The 16,948-nt window shown below is 53.1% G+C and overlaps 5 protein-coding genes across 5 annotated transcripts; 3 read left to right on the forward strand and 2 right to left on the reverse strand.

Moving 5' to 3' along the window:
• Positions 1-1,338: 1,338 nt before the first annotated feature.
• On the forward strand, positions 1,339-3,197 carry Triagg1_7264 (uncharacterized protein; the record flags this gene model as incomplete). Its single annotated transcript, XM_062901980.1, has 3 exons — positions 1,339-2,167; positions 2,292-2,543; positions 3,058-3,197. The coding sequence occupies 3 exons, from the start codon at positions 1,339-1,341 to the stop codon at positions 3,195-3,197; spliced, it is 1,221 nt and encodes a 406-aa protein (XP_062753840.1).
• Positions 3,198-4,924: 1,727 nt separating this feature from the next.
• Positions 4,925-8,898, forward strand: Triagg1_7265 (uncharacterized protein; the record flags this gene model as incomplete). The annotated part of the gene is made up of 5 exons (XM_062901981.1): positions 4,925-5,342; positions 5,452-6,745; positions 6,814-6,885; positions 6,956-7,024; positions 7,095-8,898. The coding sequence occupies 5 exons, from the start codon at positions 4,925-4,927 to the stop codon at positions 8,896-8,898; spliced, it is 3,657 nt and encodes a 1,218-aa protein (XP_062753841.1).
• A 1,073-nt stretch (positions 8,899-9,971) lies between these two features.
• Triagg1_7266 (uncharacterized protein) lies at positions 9,972-10,694 on the reverse strand (the record flags this gene model as incomplete). Its single annotated transcript, XM_062901982.1, has 1 exon — positions 9,972-10,694. The coding sequence occupies one exon, from the start codon at positions 10,692-10,694 to the stop codon at positions 9,972-9,974; it is 723 nt and encodes a 240-aa protein (XP_062753842.1).
• Positions 10,695-11,704: 1,010 nt separating this feature from the next.
• Triagg1_7267 (uncharacterized protein) lies at positions 11,705-12,565 on the forward strand (the record flags this gene model as incomplete). The annotated part of the gene is made up of 3 exons (XM_062901983.1): positions 11,705-11,725; positions 11,946-12,104; positions 12,278-12,565. The coding sequence occupies 3 exons, from the start codon at positions 11,705-11,707 to the stop codon at positions 12,563-12,565; spliced, it is 468 nt and encodes a 155-aa protein (XP_062753843.1).
• A 1,066-nt stretch (positions 12,566-13,631) lies between these two features.
• On the reverse strand, positions 13,632-16,019 carry Triagg1_7268 (uncharacterized protein; the record flags this gene model as incomplete). The annotated part of the gene is made up of 3 exons (XM_062901985.1): positions 13,632-13,660; positions 13,743-15,633; positions 15,810-16,019. The coding sequence occupies 3 exons, from the start codon at positions 16,017-16,019 to the stop codon at positions 13,632-13,634; spliced, it is 2,130 nt and encodes a 709-aa protein (XP_062753844.1).
• Positions 16,020-16,948: the final 929 nt, after the last annotated feature.

A 16,948-nucleotide genomic window follows, 5' to 3' on the forward strand; every position in this document is an offset into this window, starting at 1 on the left:
GTGCAGGTACTAAAATACTACTAGGTACCAGGTACCTAACGAGGGAAGTTGCATCAGGAAGTTGCGGTCACGGAGATACCTGGGGTGCCATAGTGTTTTTCTCAGACACTTAGGTACTTGTCGTGCAAATGCCACATTAGTACTAAGGTTAGTACAGGTACCTAGGTACTAAGGTACTACTAGGTACCTAAAGCATTAAAGAAAAACGGAGCAGATGGGGGGGCTATTACACCCTGAAAGATGCGGTCACAGAGGTACATTGGGCGCTATAGTAATTTCTTAGACACCCCGGGACTTGTCGTGCAGGTACCTTAGTAGCTGTTCAATTGATCAGACAGATGGGTTGGGATATGGGCCGGGTGTCTATAGAGGTATGCAATTTTACCTGGATTTATTAAGCTCGACTCTTTAGCTTCCCTTTGTACAAGTCATGTAGCTCCAATCAACAATTTCTACTTCTTGGGTGCTAGGTTAGTACCTGTTTTCTCGCCTCAGCAACCTTTTGCGCAAATAGTTGCTTACTAAGCACAATATGGGCCTTCCACCATTCCATATCTATCTTCCCCATCGCTTTCATCTTCCCCCATTCTTCATTTCGCATCAACGAGCAACGGGTTGAGAGGAGCGCTTTGCTGTGCTTGTTCAGGGCCACGGCGACACGGGCGGTTTGGCGACCGGCACCGATGCTACAGGCTTCTACTCGTCGTCTACGGCCGGCGAAAGACCCTGGGTGTCGGCTTCAGGCAAACCGGAGATCGTGTGGTTGCGTGGCTGGGCAGACACATCCTTTCGTCTTCCCCATCCCTTTGTATCAATGAGCACCACGCAATACGCAAGAAATAACACGCAACACGCAACACGCAACAAGCGGGGTTGTCGCGGCTGTTAATATTGTGTTGTTATACTTGCTCACGGCGGCCACGACTATCAGCAAGCAATAAGCAACGGAGTTGACGCAGTTGTCGGGAGTGTTTTGCTGTACTTACGCAGGGCCACGGCGACACGGGCGGTTTGGCGACCGGCACCGGTGCTACAGGCTTCTACTCGTCGTCTACGGCCGGCGAAAGACCCTGGGTGTCGGCTTCAGGCAAACCGGAGATCGTGTGGTTGCGTGGCTGGGTAGGCGCGTGAAGATACTCTGCGGCTGTGACCTCCTAATTGTTTATTCTTTTTGATTTTCCACGGTTTAAGAGTCAAGGCTGCTCATGCTGTTACATTCAAGCCTGGGTGGGCGGGGATCCCAAGTTATACTTGGGGGCTTTTGCATGATCTTCTTTTTCCTGTCCTGACAATGGGAACTAACAATAGTATTTTAGCTACTGATGTTTCGTCAACAACATGACCGATCCATCTTCCTCCCCAGCCGCCTCCACCATTTTGGGAACTGCAACAAATCCGAATACTCCGCCTCCAGATGATGCGCAATCGGGAAGTATAGTTCCTGGTCAAGCGATGGATGATGCCGCGTCTTCATCAGCGGACTCGCCCGGCCAGCGAGGCCAAGATATCCAACCGACATGGCCTAGCGAGATAGACCGAGCAAACATACGCGCGTACGTCTTCTGGCAGCGCGAACAGCACATGGACAATATCTTGCTTGATTTACATTGGGCTGGACAGCATAACCATGCATTCTTCAATCTTCATACTCGTTTGAGACTTGAGGGCGCACCTGGTGCCTCTCGGCGTGGCCTCATCAATGCTTACATTTTCATCTACCCCGAACGCATACGCCGGCTGTCATTTACTGCCCAACCTCAATACTCGCCATTTGGTTCCGCTACCATTGCTCTTACTTTTCAACTTAGTAGACGACCTGCTCTTGTTCTTCCTGAAGCGTACACCTCTCTAGGACAAGGGGCAGAAGAGGCAATGCGTTCCCTTCGTAGCCTCATCCAACAGTTGAATTTTACTGTTTATGCATCGCTTCCTAGTAGAAGGCTCTCTCCTACCTGGCTGCAGCAGTTTTGCAATGACGTCACGGAGCAAAGGTTCACAACTATTGCATCACTCGCCAACTTGAATACTCTGTACCAAGGCCAGGGTACACAAGTGATTGAGGGAGATGACCTGCTTGAAACTGTTGATAGTCGGGACAATTCTCCTGCTGCCCAAGAACTCCCGGCTTATCAAAAGACAAACCAAAGTATTCCTCTGACACGTTCTGGTAAGCGTCTATACAATGTGTCATGGCTCTTCTAAGACAACCAAGGTGCTAATAGTTCGCCTAGCAAAGAGAAAAAGGTTATGTGATGAGAGCTCTGTGACTAACCATGCTGCCCAACCAACAGACATGACAACCATGCAGGCTCTCCTTGAAAACAGGTTGGAGAGCATGCTTGCTGCCCACGAGCGCAGGCTGGGAGAGATGCTCTCTGCTCACGAGCACAAGGTTAATGAAATGCTATCTGCTCACAGATGTAAAATTGATGTTGAAGAGAAGATAGAGTCTATGGAAGAGCGAGTGAAATGTGATGTTATGGACCAGTTGACGGATGCGATGAATGAAAGAATGCGCGAAGAGTTGGATGGAGTGCAAGAGGGTGTGATGGAGCAAATTGCATCAATGCCGGTGCAGGCTTATTTAACTTTTCCTAACCACCCATACCTTTGAAATGAAGTGGAACATGTCATAAATGGGGGTTTTGATCTGACCGATTTCTCTGCCATGGACCTTGATCTCATGACGAGGGCACTAACAGACGTGAGATGATCTAGGACAAATCGTAATCACGTCTCAAATTCCATGTCCATTACCTTAGTAGTACATGTAGCTGCTGCTACTAGTACACTATACTCAAATCTACTAAATATATCCAACCAAGCCACACCGTACTGATTCTTTATATATACATCTTGGACTGCTAGCCATCTCTATACCGCTGCGATTAGCTCGCTGAAGGGTGAATGGCCACCGCAAGTCGGCGCTATTTTGCAATATAAGCATTGGAGCTAGCTCTGGAGCGAATGGCCTCATGCTCATGGTCGCCTCAGCCCGCACCGGCTTATCGCATCCCAGTGATCCTAACTGCAAGCTACCTAGCCGTTGTTGCGCAGAGGCCTTCAGGGAGCCCGAGCCGGCGATCTCGTTCGGCACAGCGCACGCCTCGGAGGTCACGACACCTCTAAAAATGGCGTTTTGCAAGTTCCGTCATCTCGAGCCGCCCGATGGATTCGCAGCTAAGAGGGCTACCTAGTATCCAAGGAAGCTCGCTCATCTTCTGCCGTTCCACAAGGCACCTACATGTACATGTACTCTCTAGCGTTTCCCCAGCCATTTTGATTTGATTTGATTTGATTTGCCTGGAGACTTAGTACGGAGTAAAAGAGTGCATCTACTAATGTACTATGTACGAGCAGGAGGGAGAAACAAAATGCCCCAATCGGCGGCACTTGTCTGGCATGTGGGAAGCCCACCCTCTTTTTTTTATTCTTTTTACTGGAGATCGACGCCCACGGGAGTCATGCGTCCCATGAGCTGCATCTCCGGTTGGCTCTGGACAGGGACAGGAAGCATGTGGCACGGAGCACATAAAAAGTCGCTGCGTTTATGCGCACATCATCATGTACATGCCGTACGGAGTACATGCGGCATCAATCAATCAGTCAGTCCATCAGTCAATCAATCAATCAATCAGTCAGTCACTCCATCCATCCATCCATCTGCAAATGCAGGGACTTTTTGGTACCACCCCAGAAAATGGCAATCTGCTGCTGATCTCATGATGTCCTTGCATCAACAGCGATAAAGTAGGTACGGGTAGTCCATTCCATGTGCTCGAGCTCGTGCTCGTGCTGGGGAGAGCAGCAGAAAAGACATTGATCAGAAATCCATCCATGCCATCGGCGACTCCATCCCACGCCCCAGACAGAATCCATCCATGCGTTATGCCGTGCGGGTCAGCCAAACTAACGGTCTGGTCTGGATGGGAAACCAGAAATCAGGGAAGCCCCCCGAAAAAACCATCACCGTGACCGATAAATACGGAGTCCGTCCAGACGACTAAGGTAGCACTGCAACACTACCGGAAGGGGTCCTAAGCCAAACTCGACCCAGAAACACATGGCGGAGGCACCACGAGGACAAGCACGTTTGATGTTGTGAGAAAGTCAGTCAGTCGGGTTTGCTTCCTGGCTCCAGTCCGCAGTCTGCACAGACCCTCTCCTCTCCTCTCCTCTCCTCTCCTCTCCTCTGCCATGGATTCGTTTTGTTGCTCGCTCGCTTCTGGCTTCCAGATGCCGGATTCAGCATCTTTGGGGGAGGTTGCTGTACTGGTGCTTGTGCTTGTGCTTGTCACTGGCATCGTGACGTGAAGTGACGGGCAGAGCTGAAGCCCAGCTGATGCCGATCAGATCCAAAGAAGCAGCCCAGCTGGAACGGACACACACAATCAATCAATCCAAATCTAGACTGGACATACATACGGGATTTGATAGCTTCGAGAGCTCCAGCTCCCTTTTTAGCGCGGCTCCCTCTGAGAAATTCACTAACCCTCAACTGTACGAGTGCTGTATAGGCCTAGAGGTACGGAGTAGCAGCTGGGGAAGATTGACACCCCTGCCAAAACAGCCCGCTTGTCTTGTGGGCTTTGCGCTCCCAACCCAGATTAGAAGGACCGCTGCACCTTCGTCCAAGCCCGTCGTGCTCTCGCCATCCGCGATTCTTTGTGCTCGTTGTTCTTTTCCATTTCTTTTTTTCCTTTCCTCTTCTCTCCCCCTTCTTCCTCCTCCTCCTCCTCTCCACTCTGGCTCGCCAAAGCGGGAGCTTGTCGCCTCTTTTGCCTTGTTCCGACCTCCCCTGCAAATCCTCCCCCATGGCGATGGCGCTCCCGGCTGAGTGCTGAGAGACTGACGGGTCTCGCTCCAAGCTGCTGTCTGCTGCTGCACTGATCTACACCCGACAGGCGCTCCGGCTTCCAGCACCATGTCGTCCATAGCGCTCCGTCGCCCTCGACCGGCTCCCCGTCGCGTATCTGCTCGGCACGAGAGCATCTCGCCATCAACCGTCACGCCCCTTCGGCAATTTGCCGTTCATCGAGCCCATGCAACGGCGGACTTTACAGAGGCAGACGAGGACGAAGACGAGGAAGAAGATGAAGACGACGGTCTCGGGAATAACAACAGCAACAACAACAATAGCAACAACAACAGAACGGACCCGGGCCCTCTTGACGATACCGGCGGCAGCAACAACACCCGCCGCCGCCATGGCTATAGCTATGGGACCGACAATGCTGCGGGACGAGATCAGGGGGGTCAAGGAGACGATGGAGACGAAGAACGCCACCGCAGGAGACGCAACACGCTGCCTGTCCTTCCGCTCTTCTCCTCAACGCATCTTGGTATGATACTCACACAATCCTCAGGCTGGCCCTCTGCTTCACGAGCCTTCATGTATCCCCAAGGCCTGCTAGCTGACTTAAACGCCGCTCTTGTTTCCCTCTTTTCTAGACGTCCTCCCGGTTTACAGCTTGACTCACGCAATCCGAATCATCGTCAGCTCCCGCACTGAGACGACGCTTACATGGGACCAGCTACGGTCCCCCCAAGTCTCTCAATTCCTCATCAAGCCCATGCAGCAACAGATTCGCAATCAGCACTTTTCGCGAGCCACGCTCTATGCCCTCATGGCAAACTGTCTGCAGTTCACCAAGGAAGGTCAGATGTATGCCGCCAACGCTGGCACCAGCAACACGAGGGCCAAGGTCTGTGAGCTGCTGTCCCTCAAGCTGCTCAAGGAGTACTCCACCCGCGAACTGATTGATGCGTTGGCCTACGACTTCTATCCTCTCCAAGGTATGCCCGGAGCACGGCCGCCCCCCACGGCCGGCAGCTCTGCCAGCAGGTCCAAAAACACCCCCCTTGTAGCGTCGCGGACGTCGACTCTAGAGGTTGCAATCCGAGCCTCGGCCAAGCATTTCCTCGCCCACCCGGTTGTGGTCCAGCAGCTGGAGGCCATCTGGAATGGTGCCATTTCCTTCTATTCTTCTGCCGATAGCCTGCACCGGGAGTCGTCCTCGAGCCCCTTTTCGCGCTTCAATAGCCAGCCCAAAGTTGATGATAGGACTCCCCTCCTGGGCTCTCTGCCTCCCAAGCAGGGGCAGTCCGCCGTTCCTCCTGGCAGAAGAACTGTGATGTTGTACGACCCCAGGCAGGCATCCCTGCTGAAGCTGTCTCGCCTCAGGGTGCCGCGATATAGATCCTTCCTGTCTACGCTGTCGCTTGCCGTTCTCATTGGGCTCTTCTTGGCCGTCCTATCTAGACGATCCTCGCAAATCACCGGCCTGGAACTGGTCTTTTGGTTCTGGAGCGCTGGCTTCATGCTTGATGAACTCGTGGGCTTCAATGAACAGGGGTTTGCACTGTACATCATGAGCTTTTGGAACATTTTTGACCTGGGTATCCTGGTGCTGCTCATTGCCTATTACTGTATGCGTGTCTATGGTGTCTTCCTCGCCGACCCTCACCATTGGAATGCCATGGCCTACGATGTGCTAGCCGCAAATGCCATCCTGCTGCTGCCTCGCATCTTCAGCATCCTGGACCACTACCAGTACTTTTCTCAGCTGCTTATTGCGTTCCGGCTCATGGCGGCAGACTTGGCGGCCATCTGTGTCTTGATTCTCATTGTGTGTAGCGGATTCTATGTCTTCTTCACTTCCTCCACCGCCTCTAGTGATGGCGGCGAGGTTGCCTACAAGATATTCCAGATCCTCATGGGTTTCACACCCGCCGCGTGGGATGTGTACGACCCCCCTTTCCCTCTAATTCATGCTTTACGCCGGACGATTCTTGAAACTAACATGACCACAGATGGCCATCGTACAACTGGCTTGCGCGAGCGCTGTTGTGCTTGTTCCTCATCATCTGTCATTTCTTGATTGTGTATGTGCTCCAACGAGTCATCACCCTGTGTTGGGTCTCCTTTTTCGAGTTTGCTAACTGTTCAACCCAGGACAATTCTCATTACCGTCCTGACCAACTCCTTCATGGCAATCGCCTCCAATGCCACCGAAGAGCATCAGTATGTGCCGTTCCCATAGTTGTTGTTGATGTCCCCTTGGAAGGTCATTCATCACTAACCCGTTACGTAGATTTCTCTTTGCCATCAACACCATCTCCATGGTGAAAAATGACGCTCTATTCTCTTACATCGCACCCACCAACATCTTCGCATGGCTGCTCATGCCTCTGCGTTACTGCATGCCACTTCGCCACTTCGTCTTGCTCAATCGCATCATCATCAAGGTGACTCACTGTCCCATCTTGTTCTGTATATTCTTGTACGAAAGATTCTGGCTGGCGCCGTCCATTTTTGAGCCCACAGATCTAGTCGAGAATCCCGGAAGGAGTCGGGGCCGGGCCATTTCCTTTGGAGACATGGCCAACAGGACAAGCATTTTCAGTCCTAGCATGCGGGTACGCGAAGAGTCGGTGGCGGGTTATCAAAAAGACAGAGCTCTCGACGAGCTGTTCCTGCGTATGCCTGACGCCACGAGGACACAAAGGAGGCATGAGAGACGAAAGACGCAGATGGTGATTCGAAATTGGATGGATCGTAATGACCAGGACGGAGCCGGCAGCACCAATTGGCCTCCAACGGACAATAGAGCTGTGCCGGATTGGCAGAGAAGGATGAGCATGGGCTGGGATCTTCGTTCCAACTCGAGGCAGCTATCCGACCTTAGGTCCATTGTCAGCGACCCGGCAGACCTTGCATCCAATGTTGGAGGAACCTCATATCGAGCCTTCCCCATGATGGATCCCCGGTTCATGGATCCTCGATTTGCCCATCTGATGCCCGAGTATAAAGATCACACCGATGCCGATGGAGATGACGAACTGGTAACAAACGATGAAGACGAAGACGATCTTGGCACCAGCGCCGATCCCAATGGTCCCCGGGGAGGAAATGCCGCCCCAAGCGAAACTGATGACTACTTTACAACAACTCCCACGGGAGCGCGGTCGGCCGTTATAGCTTCCTCGCATAGCTCGGACGAAAAGGAAAAACCTCCGAGCAAGCCCAGGCGAACCGGAATACACAATCGCACACTGTCTACAAACACGATACTATACAATCCTGGGGAGATGGACCTGCCTCCCGAGAGCTCCGCTTCAGCCTCGCCTCCAAAAGGGCCCGTGCCTGGAAGCCGGGGCGGTCAGGCTGCAGACATGATGGCAGGCGAGTCATTTACGCCTACCGGCATGCGCAGCCCCCCTCGGCGATCGCTCTTCTCTCCGCCGAGCCTCAATACTCGCTCCACCATGCCTCCTCATGGCCTGGCGGGCATGGCCAACTTGAACAGATCCGCCATGTCGGGCATGGATCAGAGAGCTCGAGACCGTGCTGCCCGAAGGCTATCCTCTGCCGATCTCAGCATTCTATCTGACAACACCAATCTCCCCTTTGTTGGAGACATCAATGCTGGCCTGGCGGGTAGTTTCCAGACGCAGATGGCCATGGCTATGATGAAGGACAATCGACTGCGAAGTACAAGTGGAGCCGAGTCGGCGGATCGCGATAGGATGGGAAGGCTGGTTCTCGCTCGCATGAAGACTCTGGAAGAAAGCTTTGCGGATGTTATCAAGGAGATGCGAGACATGAAAAGCTCCACGGCTCCGACGACGAGACGAAATTCCTCTGGCGAGGACCTAAAGATGGGATCTCCCCTTGAAGCAGGAAGATCGGATCGACCAAAGAGCCGCAAGGGGACGGCAACACCGAAAAAGGCGACTAGCAAGAGACCCGGCAGCCGACGGAGCATGAAGGAGAGCAAGCTTGGGTTGACAATGACGGCGGATGTTAAAGGCAAGGGGAAGTACGTTGCCTACTCGACAGAGGAAGAGGGCGAAGGAGCAGGAGACGTCTTTTCTGACAAGAGAAGCTCCTTGTAAAACTCCACCGGCTAAATTTTCTTTGTCTCTTTTTTTCTTTTCTTCTCTTTTCTTTTCCTTTCTCATGGCCCTCTTTTTCTCCAACTCGTTGTCTATAGGAGGATTTCAGGGACTACTAAGAGCATGTACCGGCGTTGGAGGGAAGCGTTTGATGGCTTTTGTGCCCAGTTACGTCTATGAGATTTGAGATATCTATTTGTTTCGGCGGGACGAGGCCTGGAAGCTGAAAAGGGGGGAAGAGGTTGGCTTCGGCTCTGTCAAGATGGGGCTGCAATTGCTGAGAGATGTGTTGGCAAGGTTCCATGTCGGCTCTTTTGTTTTTTTATCTATCACTTTTGCATGAGATGCTCTGTAACATGCGGTTGTAGCTCGATTTTATCATTTTATAGGACGACTGATGTCGGAGATGACTTCATCTATACGAACATCAAAGGAGACAGTACACAGCTGGCTGATCTGTTTTATTTTTAAACTGGTCATAGTTGCAACATTGCCAAATGTATGAGCAAGTGACTCGACAGAGTTGATAAAAGATGGTCGCTGGATCTATGATACAAATGATGATTCCTAAAAGACGATTGCCCCAAGGGCCCCAAAGGCTAGGTGGTCCGCTATTCAAAAACCAAGGATCCCCCGGGACTAACTTCTGAAAATGCTATGAAGGCGAACGTGAACCGCTATTGATGGTACAAAGTGCCTGAAGGTAGTTGGTGGTGGTCTTGAGAAGTTGAAAGATGAGTAGGATATTATACAAGTGGTGGGTGTGTTGCAGATTCAACGTCTGCATTTCCCGCCTTTGTTGAGTTTGGAGTACACGAATGAGTTGATTGATCCTTTAAATATGTGTTCAGACGATATATTAAGGAAGATTCGGATTCCAAGTTCGACAGGTTGGGCAGATGGCTGGTCAAACAAATATCACACGTATGTGAATATTCTTGAGAGGGTATGCTCGGGACTGGGACCTATCAGGCCGTATGCTCGAAAGATGCAGCATTGGTTTTCCAGATCCGTATATGACCCCCAGGTAAAGAGAAAAAAAGAAATAAGAGGCCTCATCCTACTCATCTCCGTCATCTCAAGGGCTGGCTGCATCTGCTCCTCAGTGCCCGAGCAACAGCCTCGCCAAACGGCTCAGGGGCCAGTTTCGACGCCGCAACCGGGTTGTGAATCGTGATCCAGAGCGTGCCCCTGATCTCTTTCTCGCCCCCCACGCCGTTCTGGAAGCCGAGGTCCTCCAGGCTCCGGTATATTGCGCTCTTCAGGCGTCTCTGCGTCAGGGTCCGCACCACCGAGGCAGCTCCGGCACCTGTGATCATGATCCAAAGCGGTTCCTGCTGAGACTTGCGGAGATATTTTGCCCGTCTTGCGGCAGCAAGCGGATGGCCCCGCGGATCAAAGAAGCGCAGATCATACGGATGGATAATGTGCCGCGGACTGAAGGCGATGGTTGCGTGATAGGCCTTGGACACGTTCTGCAGGCCGGGACCCGTGGTGAGTCTGCGTGCGGCGCCGTTGTCGGGCTCGAGGTTGTGCTCGAGGAAGAAGTCCCTGGTCTCGCGGGTCGTCTGGAGCTTGCCGTCGGGCTTGACGAACTTTTTGGCTTCTTCGGGGATGAAGCGCCGGATGGTGTCTCTGAGGATGGGTTTTCGTTGGATGGGGGCGGGTGTTTGGCGGGATTTGGTAGAAGAGAACCGGGTTTGATGATTTAGAGCAAGTGATAGAGGGGAAATTTGAGTGAGTTTCTTGGTGATGAGGTGCCTCAGGGGCAGGGGAAGTTGAGCTGTTGCTGTCATGATGGTGTTGGGGTTTGGGTTGTCATGGAGAAGTTTTTCTTTTTTTCTTCTTCTCACGATTGGTTTTGCTGTTTTATTTGATGCGCTGATCCAAGTTATTCAAATAAACTGCTTGTAATTTCTTTTTATTGATGTTTTGTAGTTTTGAGTCGTCATGTCAAAGTGTTGAGGCACTTGAGCTTGGACAAATCTCACGATGAGCTTCAGCTTCACTTGGGACGTTGTGGAGCTTGAGTGTGATTATGTAACTCAGGTGTGGCGCAAAAAGTGTTGGAGGAAGAGAAAAAAGCCAAGAAAAAATTGCATATCGCCACCAGTTCGGTACCTGTTGTTAGTACCTGGTAGTTCCTGAGTGCCTGAATGGTACTACACGAAAATGTAAATACATGTACTTCGACGCCACTGTGGATTGTATACAGTTGATCAAAGGCTTTTCATAGAGTAGCTGCTAACAAGTGAAGAGAGACAGCTATGATGAATCAAGCCATATCATGTATGTATATATCATGTATTACTATAAGAGCTGTTCTTAAACTTTCTTATTTGATCTAAGTTTTGGCGGATTCTCTCATGCTGGGCGATGAGGAGATACCTATTATTCCATTTTCAGCCACACTTGCTAGAAGTAGATGCATAATCTAGGAACTTCCTGTATATGAACTTTTTGCCGCGGATGTGAGTCAAAGTCTTCCGCTATTACTCAAAGAATGTTATCAATTCGACCAGGGAGTATCTTGAGTAATACAACAAGGCATTCTGTGTCCTGACTTCTCTCCTAGGTACCTCAGCTCTCCAGGGTACTTCTGTCGCCATGAATCATAAATAGCACGGGCGCTGACGGGGTGACTCCCATCACGTGACCCTTGAGTCATCAAGCCGCATGCGTTTCGTCGACTGCGCCCAAATGCTAATATTTCGCCCCTACATAAGAAATCTGAGAGTCGCCGACTTTTTGACCTCCTGCATCTCCCGGTCACCGACACTCCAGATTTCTCGAGCCAACAGTCAAGATGCCCAAGAACAAGGGAAAGGTACGTTTTTCGCGCCTCTTTTCGCAGCGGAAACAGCCACGGGGGACGGGCGAGAGAAATTAATAAATTAATTAATTCCAAAACAACCCCTCCCCCGCCAAGTTTTTGTGTGGTTTTTTTTCCCCTGACGCGGCGATCGGAGAAAAAAAAACCTCCAAAATCCTACCTGATGATTTGGATCCAACGGCTAACGGCTCTGTTTTTTTTTTGCGCATAACAGGGCGGCAAGAACCGCAGAAGAGGAACCAAGGAGAACGATGACCAGCGCCGAGAGCTGACCTTCAAGGAGGACGGCCAGGAGTATGCCCAGGTCGTCAAGATGCTGGGTAACGGCCGACTCGAGGCTATGTGCTTCGACGGCAGCAAGCGTCTCGCCAACGTACGTTTGAACCCCCCTGAAGAGCAACAACACACACAGAGAGAAAAAACAACACATCACATGCATGACGCGGCTTACGTCGCTCCACCACCCTTGCGCACCGAGAAACAATGAGAGAAAAAAAAGGCAAAAAGGCAGAAAAATCGGGCTAACCAATACTTCTCCTCGTCTAGATCCGTGGTAAGATGCGCAAGAAGGTCTGGATCAACCAGGGCGACATCATCCTCCTCTCCCTCCGAGACTTCCAGGACGGCAAGGGCGACGTCATCCTCAAGTACACCAGCGACGAGGCCCGTAATCTCAAGAACCTCGGCGAGCTGCCCGAGAACGCAAAGATCAACGAGACCGACACCTACGGCCAGGACGGCGACGACAACGCCGGCTTCGAGTTCGGCGCTGACGAGTCCGAGTCTGAGGACGACGCCGAGGACAAGAAGGAGCTCGACATTGACGACATTTGAGCGCAGCTCCGAGCCGCCTCCCGGGGAAACAACTTGCGAGGGAAAAGGATCCATCATTATTATTTTTTTCGCCTTTCCTCCTACCTCTTCACATCAATACTCGACAACGCCCCCTTGCCCGTTTTTTTCGCCCCCCCAAATTCTGTGCGCTCTCAGGGAAGAAGCGGGGGTGCGAACCCGACGAAAACAAAGGGGCCAGCCTACGCCCTTGGGGATTTGGCACAGCTGTCTTCTCTCTCAAACCTTTCTGGACGTGGCGTGAGGGAGGGAGCAAGGAAAACTCAAAAGTTTGACCTTGTTCCCTCCTTGCTGCTGCCCGTTGGGTCCCACGACAGTTATCCGGAGTGGAGGATTTTTCGATGGCCGCGGTGGGAGAGACGGCGCGGCTCGTCACAATGGTGTCTTTTTATCTTTTCACACGTTCATGTTTTCCGTCTATACTAGTACTAGGTCTGTTGATACTACATATTTTCTTATGGTTACGACTACTTTTCCTTTATTCACACCCAAAGTAACCTGTGATGAGAAACGATCCTGTCCATATTGTGCGGATATTGCGATGCATGCTTCAAATTCTCTTGTTGTGCAATCTTTGTTGATATTTCCCACTCTCCCACCTCTTCTCCCTAAATCATCGCAACCTTTCCCAACCCTTCAGAATGTGGAAACCTCAAAACGTACTACTTTATGCTAACAAATAAAACTTGAAGCCAATCAATCAATCTATCGAGTAATGACATCAACAGGCCCTCCCTTCCAAACAACTCCAGACTCCCATACGGGCTTGCCTCTCCAAAACACAAGCCCTACTTCTCTGTGTAGCTTGTGACTTTTGACTGTCCCTTATTTTAGCGGTAGCAGCGGCTTGTTAAATTAAATATCGACGCTGACGCTGCCGTGAGTTTCAGGCAGCTTAGTAAATAGCCATCGTGATCCCCTCACATGGCTTAGGAGCAATAGTAGGGAATGTGGGTTTCCCTCTGCTTCGTCTGTTCTTCCAGCCATCATAGGTATCATGTCGCCTGACGCGTGAAGGTCTCTTCTCTTGATACGCCAGGTTTCTTCTTTACCAGTCATCATCTTCCTCTTCATCGTCTATCCGCACAGATGGATTAGTATGCTAGTATTCTTCTCGGCTGGAAAAATAATAATAATAATAGACAAAGCGGAAACTTACCACTCTTGCTGACTTTGTCCTTTCTCTTTTGCAAAGCTGCTGCCAGGGCATTTGCCATGCCGCCACCAGCTGCAGGGCCAGGCGCAGCTCCCCCGCCCGAGCCAGAAGCTCCCCCAACAGTTGCCGCGCTGCGGTCGTTGATCTTGCTTCTGTCGACCTTTTTGAGTGCTCCAATGCCTCCTGCTTTTTGGATATCTCCAAGAAGAGACACACGCCCACCATCCGCCTTGGGAAGAGGCGCCGTAGGTCCTGATGAATATCCAGAATCTCGATCTGGCATTGCCGGAGGCGGAGGCGGAGGGCCACCTGTTGAAGGGAATGGTGGAGGCGGGGGCGGAGGCGGAGGAATACCTGCTGCCGAAGGGAACGGCGGAGGGGGTGGGGGAGGAGGAGCGCTTCCGGCTCCCGGGATTGGCGGGGGACCGGGTGGTGGAGGCGGCGGTGGTGCTGGAGGTGCACTGCCAGCTCCCGGGATCGGGGGAGGGCCAGGCGGAGGTGGAGGTGGATGCGCAGCGCTGGCGACAGGCATGGGAGGAGGTGGTGGAGGTGGTGGAAGAGCGCTGCCAACCCCTGGTGAAGGCAACGGCGGCGGCGGCGGCACCGAGGGAGGCGCGCTGACCGAAGGCAGCGGAGGAGGCAACCTTGGTGATGGCATTGGCGGAGGCAGAGGAGGAGCTGCAATGCTGCTGGCTACCGGCATGGGAGGAGGGGGCGGCGGTACGTGAATGACTGCCGGCGGAGGAGGGACAGGCCGGGCACTCGGGGGCGGTAGTGGAGGAGCGCTCGAAGTTGGCACCTTTGGCGGCAGGGGTGGAGGGAGGGCCACGGGAGCAGGTGCGCCGGCATCACTGCCTCGAGGAGGCGGCGGCGGAGGGACGGGCCCGCGGCTTGGGGGCGCAGGGGCGCGTTGGCCGGCGAATGGAGGCGGGACGTTGAACCTGTGATGCTGGTCTTCGGGCTCGAGAGGCGTCTTGGCGGGTACTCTTGGGGGAGGGGGAGGTCCGGGGACGGACGGAGCAGCAGCAGGCACGGGCTTCTTCCTCTCGACGACTGGATGCGCAAACTTGCCTGCGTCGGGCAAGGGTGGCGGAGCGTTGAATCGCGGCCGAGGAGGAGATGGTGCTCTCGGTGGGCTGGGATCACCGTCAACCTTGCCGCCCGACCGCCGAGGAGCCGGAGGGGGAGGCGGCCCGGCCCTCTTGGCATTGGGCGAACCGGGGATGGCAGAAGCGGCCGCTGGAGCAGACGCAGGCGGAGGAGGGGGCGGCGCCCTCACGGCATGACCGTTGGTCGAAGGCGAAGGCAGCGCGGGAGGAGCAGGAGGAGCGGGCGGCGCGGGAGGCGGCGCTGCTGCTGCTGCTGCCTCTCTGTTCAGCCTGGCTTGTTCTTCTCTGAGGAAGTCGACAATAAACTCCTGGTTGTCCTTGATGAAGTCGTCCGTCAGCCCCTTGTCACTGAGATCGTGGCCGTAATGATCTCGCCACATGGGGTCAAAGGCGTCTAAGAGGGCAAACTCAGAACCGCCTCGGCCATCGTTCAGGCTAACAGAAGAGCCGGAGTTGTGAGAAAAGCCTGATAGGTTGGAGGTTGTAGTATCCGGCATCATGGAGACCGTTGAATGTCGGTGGAAAATGTTTCCCAGCAGACTGTGTTTCTGCCCTCCTCCCGCGGCATGGTTGGATCCGCCAAAAGGCGTTGCTTTCGTGGCTCGGCTGGCATTCTTTTCTCGCTCGTCCATTTTCTTTTTGAACTGCTTGGCCTCTTTTTCGTCGACGAAGCTGAGGGCGGCGAGGCATTCCTCCAATTCAAAGGTGTGGAAGAAGGTTCGGTCTTGGTTGTAGCTCCACGAATCGAAGATTTCCTGGTCCCAGATGACCCCGCGGTTGGAGGGCTGTTTCAATTTGCCAAAGCTGTTAACATGATGATCCTTGCTCTCTCTCTTTCTCTCTCTCTCTCTCTCTCTCTCTCTCTTTGTTCAATCGCTTGCAATCACTTCCCATCCTTTTTTGTGCGGGAAAGACGAATGGTAAACGGGTTTGGGGGAGGCAATTCGAGGGTCATTCATACCGAAATATCCACCATCTTGAGCCAGTAGGTGTTCCCGACCAAGTCGTTGGCCAAGACAACAGCGCCCTGCAGTCCCGAGTAGGTCCATTTCGAGCGATTGGGATATGCAACGTAGAGCTTGGCGACGGCGACGGCCTGGATCTTGTTGGACTGCTTGGGCACGAAGCGCTTGACGGTGTCTTTGTCGTCGTCGTTGAGGATGGAGGGCATGTTGGCGGTGGAGCCGCTGGAGAGCGGTCGCTGGGACGAAGAGAAGCGGCAAGATCAAGGGGCGAAGGACGAGGCGAACGCTGGGAGATGGCCGGGGAAGCAGAGGCAAAAGAGTCCGTCGAGGAGCGACTATTGTAGTGTCGCTTTGGCGGCGTTGGAAAGAGGGGGAGGGCCTAGATGAGATGGTAGCTTGACCGTCTCCTCTTTTCGTCTGGCCGGCCAAGGTTGGCGCCCGCTGTCAAAAAGGCAGCAGCTGAGTTCTTAATTAATGACCGGTGCAAGGCCCAGGCAGGCGTGGGCGATGCCCTCGGGCCGAAAGCGCAAAGGACGATGGCTGCTTCTCACGGGGATCGAGTCGGGCGAGCGTCTCCAGCGGCGGAGGCATCAAGGGAGGCTTTGCGGAGGTTTTGCAGGACAAGAGAGAAAGGGAAGAGGGAGAGGTGAGGTTGAGTGAGCGAATGCGTTTCGGACAAAAGAACCGGAACCCGCAAGGCAATGGAAGGCGGTGGCAGCGGTTCTGGGGGCTCCGCTTCGGGGGGGTTGTGGAATCCGCAGCGGCTGTACAGGCGCTAATTGCGAGGATACGCACGCACTGGCTCCCTGTAATTTAGAGGCCAGTGGGGGGGAAAGAGGGAGCTGGAGGCGCTAGAATCAGCCAGAATAAGGCTGCACGGGCTCCAGCGTTCTTGTATCACTTCGCTGCCGGCCTTATTCGTCATCACGCAGAACAGCACGAGACCAGTTCCTCAGCGCTGACGAACGCATTGATGATTCCAGAACGGGGTCAGAAGCTATGGATCGCACTTGGGGCTGCATGGGCTGTTTTCATAGGAGATGTAATATGGAGGACGCAAGCGCCAAGGCAGACAATATGGGCAAGACACTTGATTTGATGGGATCATGACTCTTGTATGTATGTACACTCTGCC

Source organism: Trichoderma aggressivum, assembly GCF_033847375.1.
Source record: "Trichoderma aggressivum f. europaeum strain CBS 100526 chromosome Unknown scaffold_031, whole genome shotgun sequence".
Taxonomy (NCBI): Eukaryota; Fungi; Ascomycota; class Sordariomycetes; order Hypocreales; family Hypocreaceae; genus Trichoderma; species Trichoderma aggressivum.